This window comes from Oncorhynchus gorbuscha, linkage group LG12 (genome assembly GCF_021184085.1).
Source record: "Oncorhynchus gorbuscha isolate QuinsamMale2020 ecotype Even-year linkage group LG12, OgorEven_v1.0, whole genome shotgun sequence".
NCBI classification, from domain to species: domain Eukaryota; kingdom Metazoa; phylum Chordata; class Actinopteri; order Salmoniformes; family Salmonidae; genus Oncorhynchus; species Oncorhynchus gorbuscha.
Window position 1 is genome coordinate 48,213,265 of NC_060184.1, and position 16,476 is coordinate 48,229,740.

A 16,476-nucleotide genomic window follows, 5' to 3' on the forward strand; every position below is an offset into this window, starting at 1 on the left:
AGAAGTGCGCTAGGGAATAGGGTGCCATTTGGGACACATGCCATGGTAGAGTCCTGTATAGTGACTCAAGTGAGTGTAGTGTCCTGCTTCCTCGAAGCAGTGCTGTAAACATTCACCTTGTCACTGTAATCGATTCAGTTACTCTATCTAACACAGCAATAGTATCAAACAGTGTGGTAGACTGTAAAATCCAAATAGCATATGAATTCAGAAATCTATAAATGTTATACTTTACTAGGAATATACTGTAGTCAGCTCATTCAGGCTTTTTTTACTGGTTGTTATCAACACGTTTTAGTACTAATCTTGTTTTGACCAGAAAATGTAATTGAAAAATGACTGACAAATACATCTACTTTTATGTTCGAGCTCTTGGCTGAGTCTCTGCCCTTTGGGGGAAGACAAGGTTTTCCATTGGGGAAACATGTTTCATCAAACTTCATGAAGGTCTATGAAACTCATAAATGCTTTCTTTTCAGAACCACAATGGTGCGTATTTTATCCTGGGAGTTTTACATTTGCTTGAAAACAATTCACAACTTGGCTTGTGGTCAAATTTAAAGTCAACTACCACAAGGACTGAAAAAGGTAGAGTTTGGGAATTGTCTCTCTCCCGAGTGCCTCTTTGTCTACACCTTCTTTCTCTGACTGAATCCTAGTGAGTACTTTTCTGTCTTTTCGGAGCTCTCTTTCTGACCTGCGTCATCTGTGTTTGTTTGTTTTTTTCATGCAGAGAGTAAATCTTTCCTTCGATTTTCCCTTCTATGGACATTTCCTGCGTGATCTCACCGTGGCAACTGGTGGTAAGTGAACAACCTCTTCCTGAGCTACAGTGTTGATGTGATTGAGGGAGATGGAATTGATGCGAGCAGAGGGGGAATGGTGTGTGTGTGTGTGTGTGTGTGTGTGTGTGTGTGTGTGTGTGTGTGTGTGTGTGTGTGTGTGTGTGTGCGTGCGTGCGTGCGTGCGTGCGTGCGTGCGTGCGTGTGTGTGTGTGTGCTTGGCTTTCATTTTTTTTGCTTACCATTGGAATTATACATAGCATATTATCATTATGGTCCTTCTGTAGCTCAGTTGGTAGAGCATGGCGCTTGTAACGCCAGGGTAGTGGGTTCGATCCCCGGGACCACCCATACGTAGAATGTATGCACACATGACTGTAAGTCGCTTTGGATAAAAGTGTCTGCTAAATGGCATATATTATTATTATTATTATTATTATTAACCTTTTATTAAGTCATACTGAGACTAATGTCTCTTTTGCAAATGAGCCCCGCACAATAAAAAAAAACATATCAATAGGCAGGTATAGATATATACATACATTAAATAAACATTAAGATAACACAGTTAAATTAAAAAATATATATTATTATTTGTTATAAAAATACTCAGACAGCTGTCTGAATTGCCCTTCGGCTGTCTGAAGGGACATCTAAGCATCCAATCGAAATGTCTTTTGGACATAATTCCGAACAAGTTAAAGGTTGATTTACCTCCTAACTCTCCAGACACCAAAGTAGTGTCCAGAGTTAACCAATCCTGTGAACAGCCGTTCACTTATTGTTCCACGGCTGAGAAGAGTATGTAATGAGTTGAGAGAAATCATTATCTGGTGGACAGAAGCATGTCTTCTGGCAAAACTGTAGATAACGGTGTGTTTGCGCGCTTGCGTCTTTGATTTTGTATTTGTGTTAGCTGTTTGTGTCACTGCTGTTTGTGTTTGTGTGTGTGTCTGAGATGCTGTAAAGGGATGCTGCAAAGGGTCAAACAGGTTCTTTTCAAATCAGATCAAATGTCATTTGTCACGTGCTGAATACAACACCTTACAGTGAAATGCTTACTTACAAGCCCTTAACAAACAATGCAGTTTTAAGAAAAATACAAAAAACATAAGGAATAAATAAAAGTAACAAATAATTAAAAAGCATCAGTAAAATAACAATAGTGAGGCAATATAGAGGAGGCACCGGTACAGAGTCAATGTGCGGGGCACTGGTTAGTCGAGGTAATTGAGGTGATTATGTACATGTAGATGGAGTTATTAAATTGACTATGTAAAGATAATAACAGAGAGTAGCAGCAGCGTAAAAGGGGGGAAATGCAAATAGTCTGGGAAGTTATTTGATTAGATGTTCAGGAGTCTTATGGCTTGGACGTAGAAGCTGTTTAGAAGCCAATTGGACCTAGACGTGGGGCTCCGGTACCGCTTGCTGTGCGGTAGCAGAGAGTTTTAGGGCCTTCCTCTGACACCGTTTGGTATATTATGGCCCTGGATGGCAGGAAGCTTGGCCCCAGTGATGTACTGGGCTGGGCGCACTACCCTCTGTAGTGCCTTGCGGTCGGGAGCCAATCAGTTGCCATACCAGGCAGTGATGCAACCCGTCAGGATGCTCTCGGTGGTGCAGCTGTAGAACCTTTTGAGGATCTGAGGACCCATGCCAAATCTTTTCAGTCTCCTGAGGGGGAAAAGGTTTTGTCGTGCCCTCTTCACGACTGTCTTGATGTGCTTGCACCATGTTAGTTTGTTGGTGATGTGTACGCCAAGAAACTTTAAGCTTTCAACCTGCTCCACTACAGCTCCGTCGATGAGAATGGGAGCGTGATCGGTCCTCCTTTTCCTGTAGTCCACAATCTCCTTGGTCTTGATCACGTTGAGGGAGAGGTTGTTGTCCTTGCACCACACAGTCAGGTCTCTGACTTCCTCCCTATAGGCTGCCTCATCGTTGTCGGTGATCGGGCCTACCACTGTTGTGTTGTCAGCAAACTTGATGATGGTGTTGGAGTCGTGCCTGGCCATGCAGTCATGAGTGAACAGGGAGTACAGGATCCCCCTGAGGGGCCCTTGTGTTGAGAATCAGCATAGCGGATGTGTTGTTACCTTCCCTTACCACAGGCGGGCAGTCCATCAGGAAGTCCAGGATCCAGTTGTAGAGGGAGGTGTTTGTCCCAGGGTCCTTAGTTTAGTGATGAGCTTTGAGGTCGTTGTGTTGTTGAACGCTGAGCTGTAGTCAATCAATAGCATTCTCACATAGGAGTTCCTTTTGTCCAGGTGGGAAAGGGCAATGTGGAATGCAATAGGGATTGCATCATCTGTGGATCTGTTTGGGAGGTATGCAAATTGTAGTGGATCTAGGGTTTCTAGGAATGGTGTTGATGTGAGCCAAGACCAGCCTTTCAAGCACTTCATGGATACAGATGTGAGTGCTATGGGTTGGTAGTCATTTAGGCAGGTTACCTTAGTGTTTTTGGGCACAGGGACTATGGTGGTCTACTTGAAACATGTTGGTATTACAGACTCCGACAAGGAGCGTTAGAAAATGTCAGTGAAGACACTTGCCGAGCGCATGCTCGGAGTACACGTCCTTGTGATTGTTGACCTGTTTAAAGGCTTTACTCACATCGGCTGCGGAGAGCATGATCACATAGTCATCCGGAACAGCTGATGCTCTCATGCATGTTTCAATGTTACTTGCCTCGAAGCAAGCATAGAAGTAATTTAGCTCGTCTTGTTGGCTGGTGTCACTGGGCAGCTCTCGGCTGTGCTTCCCTTTGTAGTCTGTAATAGTTTGCAAGCCCTGCCATATCCAACGAGTGTTGGAGCCGGTTTTGCACGATTTCATCTAAGTCCTGTATTGACGCTTTACCTGTTTGATGGTTTGTCGGAGGGCATAGCGGGATTTCTTATAAGCTTCCGGGTTAGAGTCCCGCTCCTTGAAAGCGCCGCCTCTGGATGAGCGTTTTCCTGTTTGCTTATGGCCTTATACAGCTCATTGAGAGCGGTCTTAGTGGCGGCATCGGTTTGTGATGGTAAATAGACAGCTACAAAGAATATTGATGAAAACTCTCTAGGTAGTGTGGTCTACAGCTTATCATGAAATACTCTACCTCAGGCGAGCAAAACCTTGAGACTTCCTTAGATATCGTGCACCAGGTGTTGTTTACAAATATACATAGACTTTCACCCCTTTATTACCAGAGGCTGCTATTCTATCCTGCCAGTACAGTGTATAACCCGCCAGCTGTATGTTGTTCATGTCGTCGTTCAGCCATGACCCGGTGAAACACAAGATATTACAGTCTTTAATGTCCCGTTGGTAGAATATACATGCTGTTAGTTTGTCCATTTTATTATCCTGTGATTTTACGTTGGCCAATATTACCGATGGCACAGGCAGATTAGCAACTCGTCGCCTGATCCTCACAAGGCACCCCGATCTCCTTTTGCAAAACCTTAGTCTCTTCCTACTGCTAATGACGGAGATGAGGGCCTGTTCGGGTGTCTGGAGTAAATCCCTCTAGTCTGACTCATTGAAGAAAAATGATTTCTCCAATTCAAGGTGGGTAATCACTGTTCTGATGTCCAGAAGAGTTGGTAGCAGCGACATTATGTACAAAATAAGTTACAAATAAATAAAATAAAATACCACAGTTGGTTAAGAGCCCATAAAATGGCAGCCATTCCCTCCGGCACCATGTTTATCTTGCCTCCTCAGTCTGTAGACTGGGAAGTTACTGCCAGCCCAGCCAAACGAGCTGAGGGAGGATTGAAAACCCTCGTCTGACACAGACCGCAGTACAAAACCACCAACAGCCCTCAGCACAAGTCCTCCAGGCAGTTGGTACACAACCACCTACAACACTCAGCATCAATGGCCAGCCTGCTAGACTTGGGGGGGGGGGAACCACCACCACTCCCAGTCCCCAACACTCAGCAATACCAACCAGTCCTGGGATGCATCCCAAATGGCACCATATTTCCCTACATAGTGCACTACTTTGACCAGGGCCCACAGGGGCGCGTTGCAGGGAAAAACCAGACAAGGGTTTGGACTTGGAAAATGACCTACACTGCCAAGTGCTGTAATAATAACCTATTGATATACGTACATGTGTATTAGGAGTGATATGACAGTATGAACAAGTATGTGTGCAAGCATGTGTGCAACAGACCAGAGCGAGTCAGACACGTTAGAAAAGAGGCGAGTGTGTTAGTAAATGTTCCAACAGCGCTAGGGAGGAGGGAGGATGAGGAGTATTTTCCACTGAGAATGAGGCTGAAACCACAACGTCTGCAGTGGCAATTATCACATCAGAGAGTCATGAGTAAACCATACCCAACTATTCCAACAACGTCTGCTCACATTAGACTGTTACAATACTGGTAGAAATATAAATCAGCATCATCATCATTATGATTATAATTATCATCATCCGAATATATCATTTTCTTGATTTATTATTGACCTTTATAGGACAAATTACTATTATTGGGCAAAGTGAATGTTCTTCCCTAGCTTCAGTATATCCAACTACCACAGAGCTAGCTTGTAAAGCATGGAACAGCCAGAACAGTGTTGTGGTGATGAGAGATGAATAGGGGTGCATCCCAAATGGAACCTTATTCCCTATCTGGTGCGCAACTTTTGGGACTATAAAGGGGAAAGGGTGCCATATGGGACACATACAGCATAGAGACTGTTAGCAGCTAGAAGCTAGCCCAGAGGAGATAAAGCAGCTAGCAGCTAGCCCAGAGGAGATAAAGAGTCCTTCAGACAGAGACAGTGTGATGGAGGAGAGGAGGAACGGCAGGACCCAGAACTCTGCCTCTGTAAATCCGAGCTCAAACCCCTCCGTTTCAGCGTCCACCCCTCCCTTCATTCCCCTCTCCATCAACTACTGCTCCACCTCCCAGCCTATCAATCCATTTAGCTAGCTTTTTCCCCTCCTGGCCCTGCCCTTCTCCAACTGTACACTTCCCTCCATTGTAATCGTGTTATCTTCCTGGGAGTGTTGACCTTTCCATCAGTGTGGCATGGTGTAGGTCTATGAGAGGAGACATACAGTTGAAGTCGGACGTTTACATACACTTAGATTCGAGTCATTAAAACTTGTTTTTCAACCACTCCACAAATTTCTTGTAAACAAACTATAGTTTTGGCAAGTCTACTTTGTTCATGACACAAGTCATTTTTCAGACAGCTTATTTCACTTATAATTCACTGTATCACAATTCCAGTGGGTCAGACGTTTACATACATTACATTGACTGTGCCTTTAAACAGCTTGGAGAATTCCAGAAAATGATGTCATGGCTTTAGAAGCTTCTGATAGGCTAATTGTCATAATTTGAGTCAATTGGAGGTGGACCTGTGGATGTATTTCAAGGCCTACCTTCAAACTCAGTGCGTCTTTACTTGACATCATGGGAAAATCAAAAGAAATCAGCCAAGACCTCAGAAAAAAATTGTAGACCTCCACCAGTCTGGTTCATCCTTGGGAGCAATTTCCAAACGCTTGAAGGTACCACGTTTATCTGTACAAACAATAGTACGCAAGTATAAACTTCATGGGACCACGCAGCCATCATAACGCACAGGAAGGAGACACATTCTGTCTCCTTGTAGTTTGTCCATGCTCCTAGTGGCCGGAGACTTTAATGCAGGGAAACTTAAATCCGTTTTACTTCATTTCTACCAGCATGTTAAATGTGCAACCAGAGGGGAAAGAAGACTACCTTTACTCCACACACAGAGACGCGTACAAAGCTCTTCCTCGCGATCCATTTGGCAAATTCTATCCTCCTGATTCCTGCATACAATATCAAATTAAAGCAGGAAGTAACAGTGACTCGGTCAATAAAAAAGTGGTCAGATGAAGCAGATGCTAAACTACAGGACTGTTTTGCTAGCACAGATTGGAATACATTCCGGGATTCTTCCGATGGCATTGAGGAGTACACCACATCAGTCAATGGATTCTTCAATAAGTGCATCGGGGACGTCGTCCCCACAGTGACCGTACGTACATACCCCAGCCAGAAGCCATGGATTACAGACAACATCTGCACTGAGCTAAACGGTAGAGCTGCCACTTTCAAGGAGCGGGACTCTAACCCAAAAGCTTATAAGAAATCCCGCTGTGCCCTTCGACGAACCATCAAACAGGTAAAGCGTCAACACAGGACTAAGACCGAATCATACTACACTGGCTCTGACACTTGTCGGATGTGGCAGGGCTTGCAAGCTATTACAGACTACAAAGGGAAGCACAGCCGAGAGCTGCCCAGTGACACGAGGCAACCTGAGGAGATAAATTACTTCTATGCTCGCTTTGAGGCTAGTAAGACTGAAACATGCATGAGAGCCTCAGCTGTTCCGGACAACAGTGCGATCATGTTTTCTGCAGCCGATGTGAGTAAGGACTTTAAACAGGTTCAACTATCACAAGGCCGTAGCGCCAGACGGATTACTAGGACGTGTACTCCAAGCATGCGCTGACCAACTGGCAAGTGTCTTCACTGACATTTTCAACCTCTCCCTGTCTGAGTCTGTAATACCAACATGTTTCAAGGAGACCACCATAGTCTCTGTGCCCAAGAACACGAAGATAACCTGCCTAAATGACTACCAACCCGTAGCACTCACGTCTGTAGCCATGAAGTGCTTTGAAAGGCTGGTCATAGCTCACATCAACACCATTATCCCAGAAACCCTAGATCCACTCCTTTTTGCATACCTCCCCAACAGATCCACAGATGATGCAATCTCTATTGCACTCCACACTGCCCATTCCCACCTGGACAAAAGGAACACCCATGTGAGAATGCTATTCATTGACTACAGCTCAGCGTTCAACCACAGCGCACTCAAAGCTCATCACTAAGCTAAGGACCCTGGGGCTGATCACCTCCCTCTGCAACTGGATCCTGGACCTCCTGACGGACTGCCCACCGGTGGTAAGGGTAGGTAACAACACATCCGCCACGCTGATCCTCAACACGGTGGCCCCTCAGGAGTGTGTACTCAGTCCCCTCATGTTCTCCCTGTTCACTCATGACTGCGTTGCCAGGCATGACTCCAACACCATCATCAATTTTGCAGATGACATAACAGTGGTAGGCCTGATCACCAACAACAATGAGACAGCCTATAGGGAGGAAGTCAGAGACCTGACTGTGTGGTGCAAGGACAACAACCTCTCACTCAACGTGATCAAGACCAAGGAGATTGTGGACTACAGGAAAAGGAGGACCGAGCATGCCCCCATTTTCATCAACAGGGCTGCAGTGGAGCAGGTTGAGAGCTTCAAGTTCCTTAGCCTCCACATCACTAACAAACTAACATGGTCCAATTACACCAAGACTGTCGTGAAGAGGGCACGACAAAACCTATTCCCCCTCAGGAGACTGAAAAGATTTGGCATGGGTCCTCAGATCATCAAAAGGTTCTACAGCTGCACCATCGAGAGCATCCTGACGGGTTGCATCACTGCTTGGTATGGCAACTGATCGGCCTCTGACTGCAAGTCACTACAGAGGGTAGTGCGTAGGGCCCACCTCATCACTGGGGCCAAGCTTCCTGCCATCCAGGGCCTCTATACCAGGCGGTGGTAGACTCTAGCCACTCTAGTCATAAACTGTTCTATCTGCTACCACACGGCAAGCGGTACCGGAGCGCAAATCTAGGTCCAAGAGGCTTCTAAACAGGTATTCTTCTTAAACTGCATTGTTGGTTAAGGGCTTGTAAATAAGCACTTCACTGTAAGGTTGTATTCAGCGCATTTGACAAATAACATTTGATTTGACACATTGAAATAAATCACATGACAACACAAAACAAAGTGACATAGGACGTGGTGTCGTGACATGATGTGTTGCGTCAACTCTTTGATATGAATCACCTCATAACAGACGTAACAAAAGAGGTGTTGTTGTTCTATAAAGTGTTGCTGGTGCTGTCAGGGCCAAGCGTTGAGCAGCGTCTGGCGGCTGGAGGTTGTAGCGGTAACGACAGGCACTGTCTGTCAGAATATGTGTTCCAAATGTCACCCTATTTCCCATATATTGCACTACTTTTGACCAGAGCCTTATGGGCCCTGGTCAAAGGTAGCACACCATATAGGGAATAGCGTGTCATTTGAGACACAAGCAGAGTGGTGATATGCGATCTGATCCCTCTGTAACCCCAGCTGCCAGAGAGACCGACGGTAGAAATGCAGCTGTGTGGTGTCTTTACTAGGACTGTTATGCAGGTGAATGAGGACCCAAAAGCGACTTAACGAAAACAGAGTCTTTATTCCAGTATATGACAAAAGTAATCATCCTGGATATATCAAGGAGAAAACAAAACAGGAAAAACTGAAATCCACTCGTAGTTGCGAGGACTGACTGGAGACTCGACCATAGACTGCAGGTTGCTTCGGGAAGGCACCGACCGTAGCAGACTAAGACACCTGCTCATACGCAGCATCTGAAGAAGATAAAACACGACAGGGCGAGACAAGGACACAGAACAGCGAACATCATACAAGGATCCGACAAGGACAGAAGCGGAAAACAGAGGGAGAAATAGTGGCTCTAATCAGAGGGCAAAATAGGGGACAGGTGTGAAAAGAGTAAATGAGGTAGTTAAGGAGAATGAGGAACAGCTGGGAGCAGGAACGTAACGATAGGGAGAGAGAGCGAGAGAGAGAGAGAGGGAGGGGAAGAGAGGGATAGAAAGAGGGAAAGAACCTAATAAGACCAGCAGAGGGAAACGAACAGAAGGGAAGCACAGAGACAAGACATGATAACCAACGACAAAACATGACAAGGACAGCACCCCTGACATAAACAGCCCATACGGACACACACACATTTCACCCTCAGCGCCAGATTCCTCTGTGCACAAGTATTGGGCTTGTCGTCTCTGTTTTTCTCCAGGCACATTTTGGTTAAATACTTTGTTTCATGGGGATGCCACAGGGCTGATGTAGATCCTCGTCACAGAAGCCCCAGAGGAGTGTGTGGGATGCAGTGGAACAACAAGGCAGCTAGTAAACACATACGCACACGCATGCATGCACACACACACACACACACTCCCGCAGGCACACACACACACACACACACACACACACACACACACACACACACACACACACACACACACACACACACACACACACACACACACACACACACACACACACACACACACACACACACACACACACACACACACACACACACACACACACTTAATTAAATCCTCTTCCACTCACACACACTTGCACACTGACAGGCAAACAGCGGAAGGAGAAAGACACAAGGTGGTCACTCAGTATGCACTCACTGGGCTCAGACATCAATTCAACGTCTATTCCACATTGGTTCAACGTAATTTCATTGAAATGATGTGGAAACAATGTTGATTCAACCAGTATGTGCCCAGTGGGGAGACAGTAGTGAGACCAGTTGTTTCTCCTCTCTTCCTGTCTGGCCTTCTCTATGCGTGTCATAAAGCCCCTGTCATTTTGACTACATAGGAACAATGAGGACAGCCTCTATCTTAATTGAAGAGGTGGTTTTCTCTGCTGTTTGGAGATAAGCCAAGGTAATGGCCAGATACACTGCAGATGTTTGTGTCGGACATATATGTGTGTGCGAATCTGTGTGCATGTGTTCCTTCTATCCTGGCTGCTCCCTGTTCCAGGCAGCTGTTTTAAACTCTGAAATCTCTCCAGAACTAACATGGGCTCAGTATGGAGAAACGACTAGCTTGTTTGGACAGAATGTCCAATAAAGTAGAACGGCTGGTCAAGAGGTTGTGGTAATGATTCCTCCAGTATATACAGAACAGTACTCCCTGATACCAGAATATATAAACAGGGCTGAAAATGGAACAATCTCCTTGTTTCACCTCTACCCCCTCTCTATTTGGCATTGTCTCTGTGTCTGTGTCTCTCCATCTCTCACTCACTCTCTCTTTCTTTCTTGTTCTTTCTCTCTCCGCCTCTCTCTCTCTCTGCCTTCTCCGTCTCTCACACGCCCTCTTTATCGCTTTTTCTTTTGGCTACCAATTGTCCTGGCTGAATCGTTCATCATCTACTGTCCAGTCCCCCTCCTTAAAGTGATGGCCATAACAAGTTCGCCTGCCATGTAGCCTAGCGGTTAGAGCGTTGGGACAATAGCCAGAAGGTTGACTGTTCAAATTCCAGAGTTAGCACGGTGGAAATATCTGTGGTTCTGCCCTTGAGCAAGGCAATTAACCCCCATAACAACTTCCCCCTGGGTACCAACGATGTCCATCAAAGCTGCCCCCCTGCACCTCTCTGATTCAGAGGTGGTTGGGTTAAATGCAGGAAGACATATTTCAGTTGAATGCACTCAGTTGCACAACTGACTAGGTATCCCGCGTCCCTATTGAATGGCTCTCTTTCTGGGTGTCTGTTCTTAAGCGTATTGAGAGACTGACTAATTTCTAACCAGGCTGTCGGATGGCTGTTTTTCTGTTCGCAATAGATTGTTAGAGAAGTCTCTCTCATTTACCCAGAGAAGCAGGCACAGAGCCAAAAGTCTCCTAACAGCTTTGCAGCATTTAACATAGAGGCGTGTGTGTGTGTGTGTGTGTGTGTGTGTGTGTGTGTGTGTGTGTGTGTGTGTGTGTGTGTGTGTGTGTGTGTGTGTGTGTGTGTGTGTGTGTGTGTGTGTGTGTGTGTGTGTGTGTGTGTGTGTGTGTGTGTGTGTGTGTGTGTGTGTGTGTGTGTGTGTGTGTGTGAAAGTGTGTGTGTGTGAAAGTGTGCTTGTTTGTGTGTGTCCCTGATGGTCATTGTGTGGTTATGATGCAGGCCTGCACTGTACTTCTTAGTCTGGGCCCCTATGTGCTGTTTCTAGATAGAAAGAAAGAAAAGGGAGAAAGATGGGGGAAACAAGGTGTGGCGTAGAAAAGGAAAGTTAGATAAGGTACATATTTGGGCTGCTGTTGGGTAAACACTAGAGCTGATGGAATGCAACGATTGAGTCGGAGTTAAATAATTTGGTGTCAAACTCCCCCAGTGTGTTGTGTGAGAGAGAGAGGGAGAGAAAGAGAAAGAGAGAGAAAGCAATCATTCAAGAGTAGTTAGATGAAAGGATAAGGCTAGGTAGACTACTATATCCCCCCTCCCCTCTCAATCTCCTCTCTCTCCTTTCCTTGAATGTCTGGCTCTCTCTCTCTCACCCACCCTCATCCATGTTTACCTAGTAGGCCCACAGGTATGCCAACTGGAGACAAACACAGGCCAGGTAGACTCAACTTCCCCTCCTCCTACTCCTCCTCCCCTTCTTCTCCTCCTTCAATACCTCTCATCCTCCCCTCCTCCATGACCAGATAGACTCAACTCCTCCTCACCTCATCCACCTCCTATCATCCCCTCCTCCATGGCCAGGTAGACTCAACTCCCCCTCCCCCCCTGCTCCTCTCCTACTTCTATCCTCCTGTTCTCCCATATCTCCACGGTTCTGAGTTCTGCTGACTGCACTGGTGGGGGCACACAGATATACACACACCCACTGTGCTGAGTGGGGGCTACACTTGACTGTGAGGTCCTTAAGAACAGAATTGATTCCTCACTGGGAGGGACTGAGCTCTTGGCCTTTCTCGTGATGTATTTGTTTTTTTACAGCCGTTGTTGAAGACACATGATGACACAAAGTGGCGGTGAATTGACTGCAGCTACGTGTGACCTTTTAAGAATGCTTTTTTACTATTTTGCTTTTACTGTCAAAGTTTCAGTCAGTCTCAAATCGCCCCCCCCCCCCAAAAAGCAAGAAGGAAAGGGAAGATGAGGACATGCAGCCATTTTGATTTATTTAATGCATCTTCACAGCAGCTGACTTTGCTATACCTCTCTGTCACAGATTTTTTTTTCTGGCATCATCAATGTTAATGTACCCCTCTATGTACAGAATATTTCCTTAAGATGAATAGCCAGGACTTTTTGTTTCACAGGAGAACATTAATAACAATGGCAACTGGCTGATAAGCAGTAAATTATGCAGGTCTACTTTGTGTTGATTGAGTATGGTGTGCTCAGCAGACATACTGTATATATTTATCCTTAATGCTGTTTGTAAGGACACATAAATTGCATAATTGGCATATACATTACTCTTACTGAATTTCCACGTGGGTGAGGATGTTGGAAATGTAATCAAGGCCTATTGGATGATAACTTGCTTTTAACTAGGACAGAGGAATTTATAACTGACTTAACATAGGTACAGCAAATCCCCTTATTATATGTGAAACTTTTAAACGTGGCTTTAGAGGCCATGCAATTCATTACTCATCTCTAAAACAAAAGCGATAAAAACTGTACCATAGAGGCTCATAATAATTTAGAGGAAAAACAAAAAGAAAGGAGGAGGAAGAACTTATTCAAGAAAGATCAAGTCTAATATATTATACAAATTAAACAAACTGGATGGTGTATGGGGAAAAAGAAAATCTTCAACATAGAAATGCTACCTTGTAGAATAACAGTGTAGACATCAAAACTATGAAATAACACATATGGAATCATGTAGTAGCTAAAATAGCTAAATAGTAGCTAAATAAGTTTTAAACAATTTTCTAACCGTTAATTACCTAAGCAAGTCAGTGAAGAACAAATTCTTATTTACAATGATAGTCTACCCCAGCCAAACCAGGACAACACTGGGCCAATTGTGCACCACGCTATGGGACTCCCAATCACAGCCAGATGTAATGGATTCGAACCAGGGACGTGGTGACACCTCTAGCACTGAGATGCAGTGCCTTGGACCACTGCGCCACTCAGGAACCCTGGTTAAAATATTTGAGATCCTTCAAAGTAGCCACTCTTTAACTTGATGACAGCTTTGCATACTCTTGGCATTCTCTCAACCAGCTTCACCTGGAATGCATTTCAATTAACAGGTGTGCCTTGTTAAATTAATTTGTGGAATTTCTATACTTAATGCGTATGAGCCAATCAGTTGTGTTGTGACAAGGTCGGGATGTTATACAGAAGATAGCCCTATTTGGTAAAAGACAAAGTTCATATTATAACAAGACCAGCTCAAAAAACAAAGAAAAACAACAGTCCGTCTTTACTTTAAGACATGAAGGTCAGTCAATACGGAAAATGTCAAGAACTTTTAAAGTTTCTTCAAGTGCAGTTGCAAAAACCATCAAGCACTATGATGAAACTGGCTCTCATGAGGACCGCCACAGGAAAGGAAGACCCACAGTCACCTCTGCTGCAAAGGATAAGTTCATTAGAATTACCAGCCTCAGAAATTGCAGCCAAAATAAATTCTTCAGAGTTCAAGTAACAGACATATCTTAACATCAACTGTTCAGAGAAGACTGCATGAATCAGGCCTTCATGGTCGAATTACTGCAAAGTCACATCTACTGTACTAAAGGACACTAATAAGAAGAAGATACTTACTTGTGTCAAGAAACTCTGCATGTGTGGTTCCAACCGTGAAGCATGGAGGAGGAGGCGTGAAGGTGTGGCGGTGTTTTGCTGGTGAAACTGTCTGTGATTTATTTAGAATTCAATGCACAATTTACCAGCATGGCTACCACAAAAATCTGCAGCGATCCATCCTATCTGGTTTGCGCTTAGTGGGACTGTCATTTGCTTTTCAACAGAACAATGTCCCAACACATTTTGACAAAGAAGGAAGAGTGATGAAGTGCTGCATCAGATGACCTAGCCTCCACAATCACCCGACCGCAACCCAATTAAAATATATATATATTTCACCTTTATTTAACCAGTAGACCAGTTGAGAACAAGTTCTCATTTACAACTGCGACCTGGCCAGGATAAAGCAAAGCAGTGCGACACAAACAACAACACAGAGTTACACATGAAATAAACAAACGTACAGTCAATAACACAATATAAAAAAATAAAAACAAATTGACACAGTTTGGGAGTTGGACCGCAGAGTGAAGAAAAAGCAGCCAAAAGGTGATATGATGATACTGTACGCTGATGATTCATGTTTTCTTTTAAATCCACAACTTGGATCCCTCCACAGCCTCATAGAGGATCTATATTTTTTTCTATCCTCTAGATTACAACCAAATTAAGATAAGTGTTCTGTATTCCGTATAGGATCACTGAAGAATACAACTTAAAATGGGCCATGCGCACGCACATAGTCGTGAAGAATGCGCAACAGTGGCTCTTCTCCCTCAGGAGGCTGAAAAGATTTTGCAAGGGACTTCAAACATTGTGCTTATATTTGTCCTTTTTCACGTGTGAATTGGAAATGTGTTTTTGGCATATCCCCACTCTCCATGAGACACCCGTGGAGAGTGGGACCACGTCCAAGCTCTGCCATTATCAACAGCAACCCTGGAGCAATTAGGGTTAGATGCCTTGCTCAATTCGAAACTGGTGATCTTTTGGTTACTTGGCCAACGCTCTAACCGTGAGAGTAATTGCTGGTGTTTGTACTTGTGTGGTTTGAGTGTCAGGCAGAGAAGGAAGCTTAGCCTGGGAACATGACATGGACATGCAGATTGTTGTGTTTTGGCGACTATTGTATTTAATGAGTAATATCTGCTGTATGTTTCCCCCTCACTCAGGGTTCATCTACACAGGGGACGTGGTCCACAGAATGCTGACGGCCACCCAGTACATCGCCCCCCTCATGGCCAACTTTGACCCTAGTGTCTCCAGGAACTCAACCGTCATCTACTTCGACAATGGTACATTTTTTATTTTATTTGTTTGACCTTTATTTAACTAGGCAAGTCAGTTAAGGGGCAGAATGACAGATTTGTACCTTGTCAGCTCGGGGACTTGAACTTGCAACCTTCCAGCTGCTAGTCCAACACTCTAACCACTAGGCTACCCTGCCGCCCCACATGGCATTCAATGTATTTTCTGTATTTCTTCATATTGTAGCAACCACAAAAACATATTCAAATCAAGAGCCCTTTGAGACTTGGTCAAAAGAAGTACACTATTTAGGGAATAGAGTGCCGTTACACTCAAACAAATGCCGCGTTAAAAACAACCCAATATGGGTAAATATTGGACAGAACACATGTTGGGTTATTTTAATCCAGCCAGTTAGGCCACTAAATTGGGTTGTTGGGTTATTAATTCTGGCTTATTGAGCAATGACCCACCGGGTAAGAATAGAAGACTGGAAGCGGCTTAGTAGGGGCATGGCTAGTTATTTTTGGCCACCTGTAAGCGCAAATGTCATTCCGGTTCATGTTCTGTTGTATTATTATCGCATGTTAAGGTTGAGCACAGACACTTGTGTAGATTTTATGATGCTTACACAAGTGTGTAAGCATCATAAAAGCCATATCCTAATGCTGCAAGAGTCACCACTTTGTTATAATGCTTAAATAATGTTATAAAATGTACATTGAAATATGTCATGTGCAAAAATATAGAAGGACATTGGAATTTGCAGTGTGCAAACTTGACATGATGAACAACAATGACATTTACTCTCACAGGTGGCCAAAATAACCATCTTAAAGCCATGCCTTCAATAGGTCAATGCATCTTGAAAATAACCCATTTTTTCAAACATGGCTTAATTTAACCATCAGTTGGGTTTTCATGCTGGGTTGACTCAGCAGCGGGGTCTTTTTTAACGTAATACATAGGTTATTTTCAAGAGGCATGGCCTATGGGGGTGTGGCTTTCAGATACTTCAGTGCCCAA

The 16,476-nt window shown here is 44.4% G+C and overlaps 1 protein-coding gene across 1 annotated transcript in view; it reads left to right on the top strand.

The window, feature by feature from the left end:
* LOC123991088 (plexin domain-containing protein 2-like) overlaps positions 1-16,476 on the top strand; it is a 172,038-nt gene that overhangs the window by 86,213 nt on the left and 69,349 nt on the right. The window contains exons 4-5 of the mRNA XM_046292284.1: positions 734-803; positions 15,375-15,497. Of these exons, the coding sequence (XP_046148240.1) occupies positions 734-803; positions 15,375-15,497 (193 nt within the window). The remainder of the gene's footprint in view (positions 1-733; positions 804-15,374; positions 15,498-16,476) is intronic.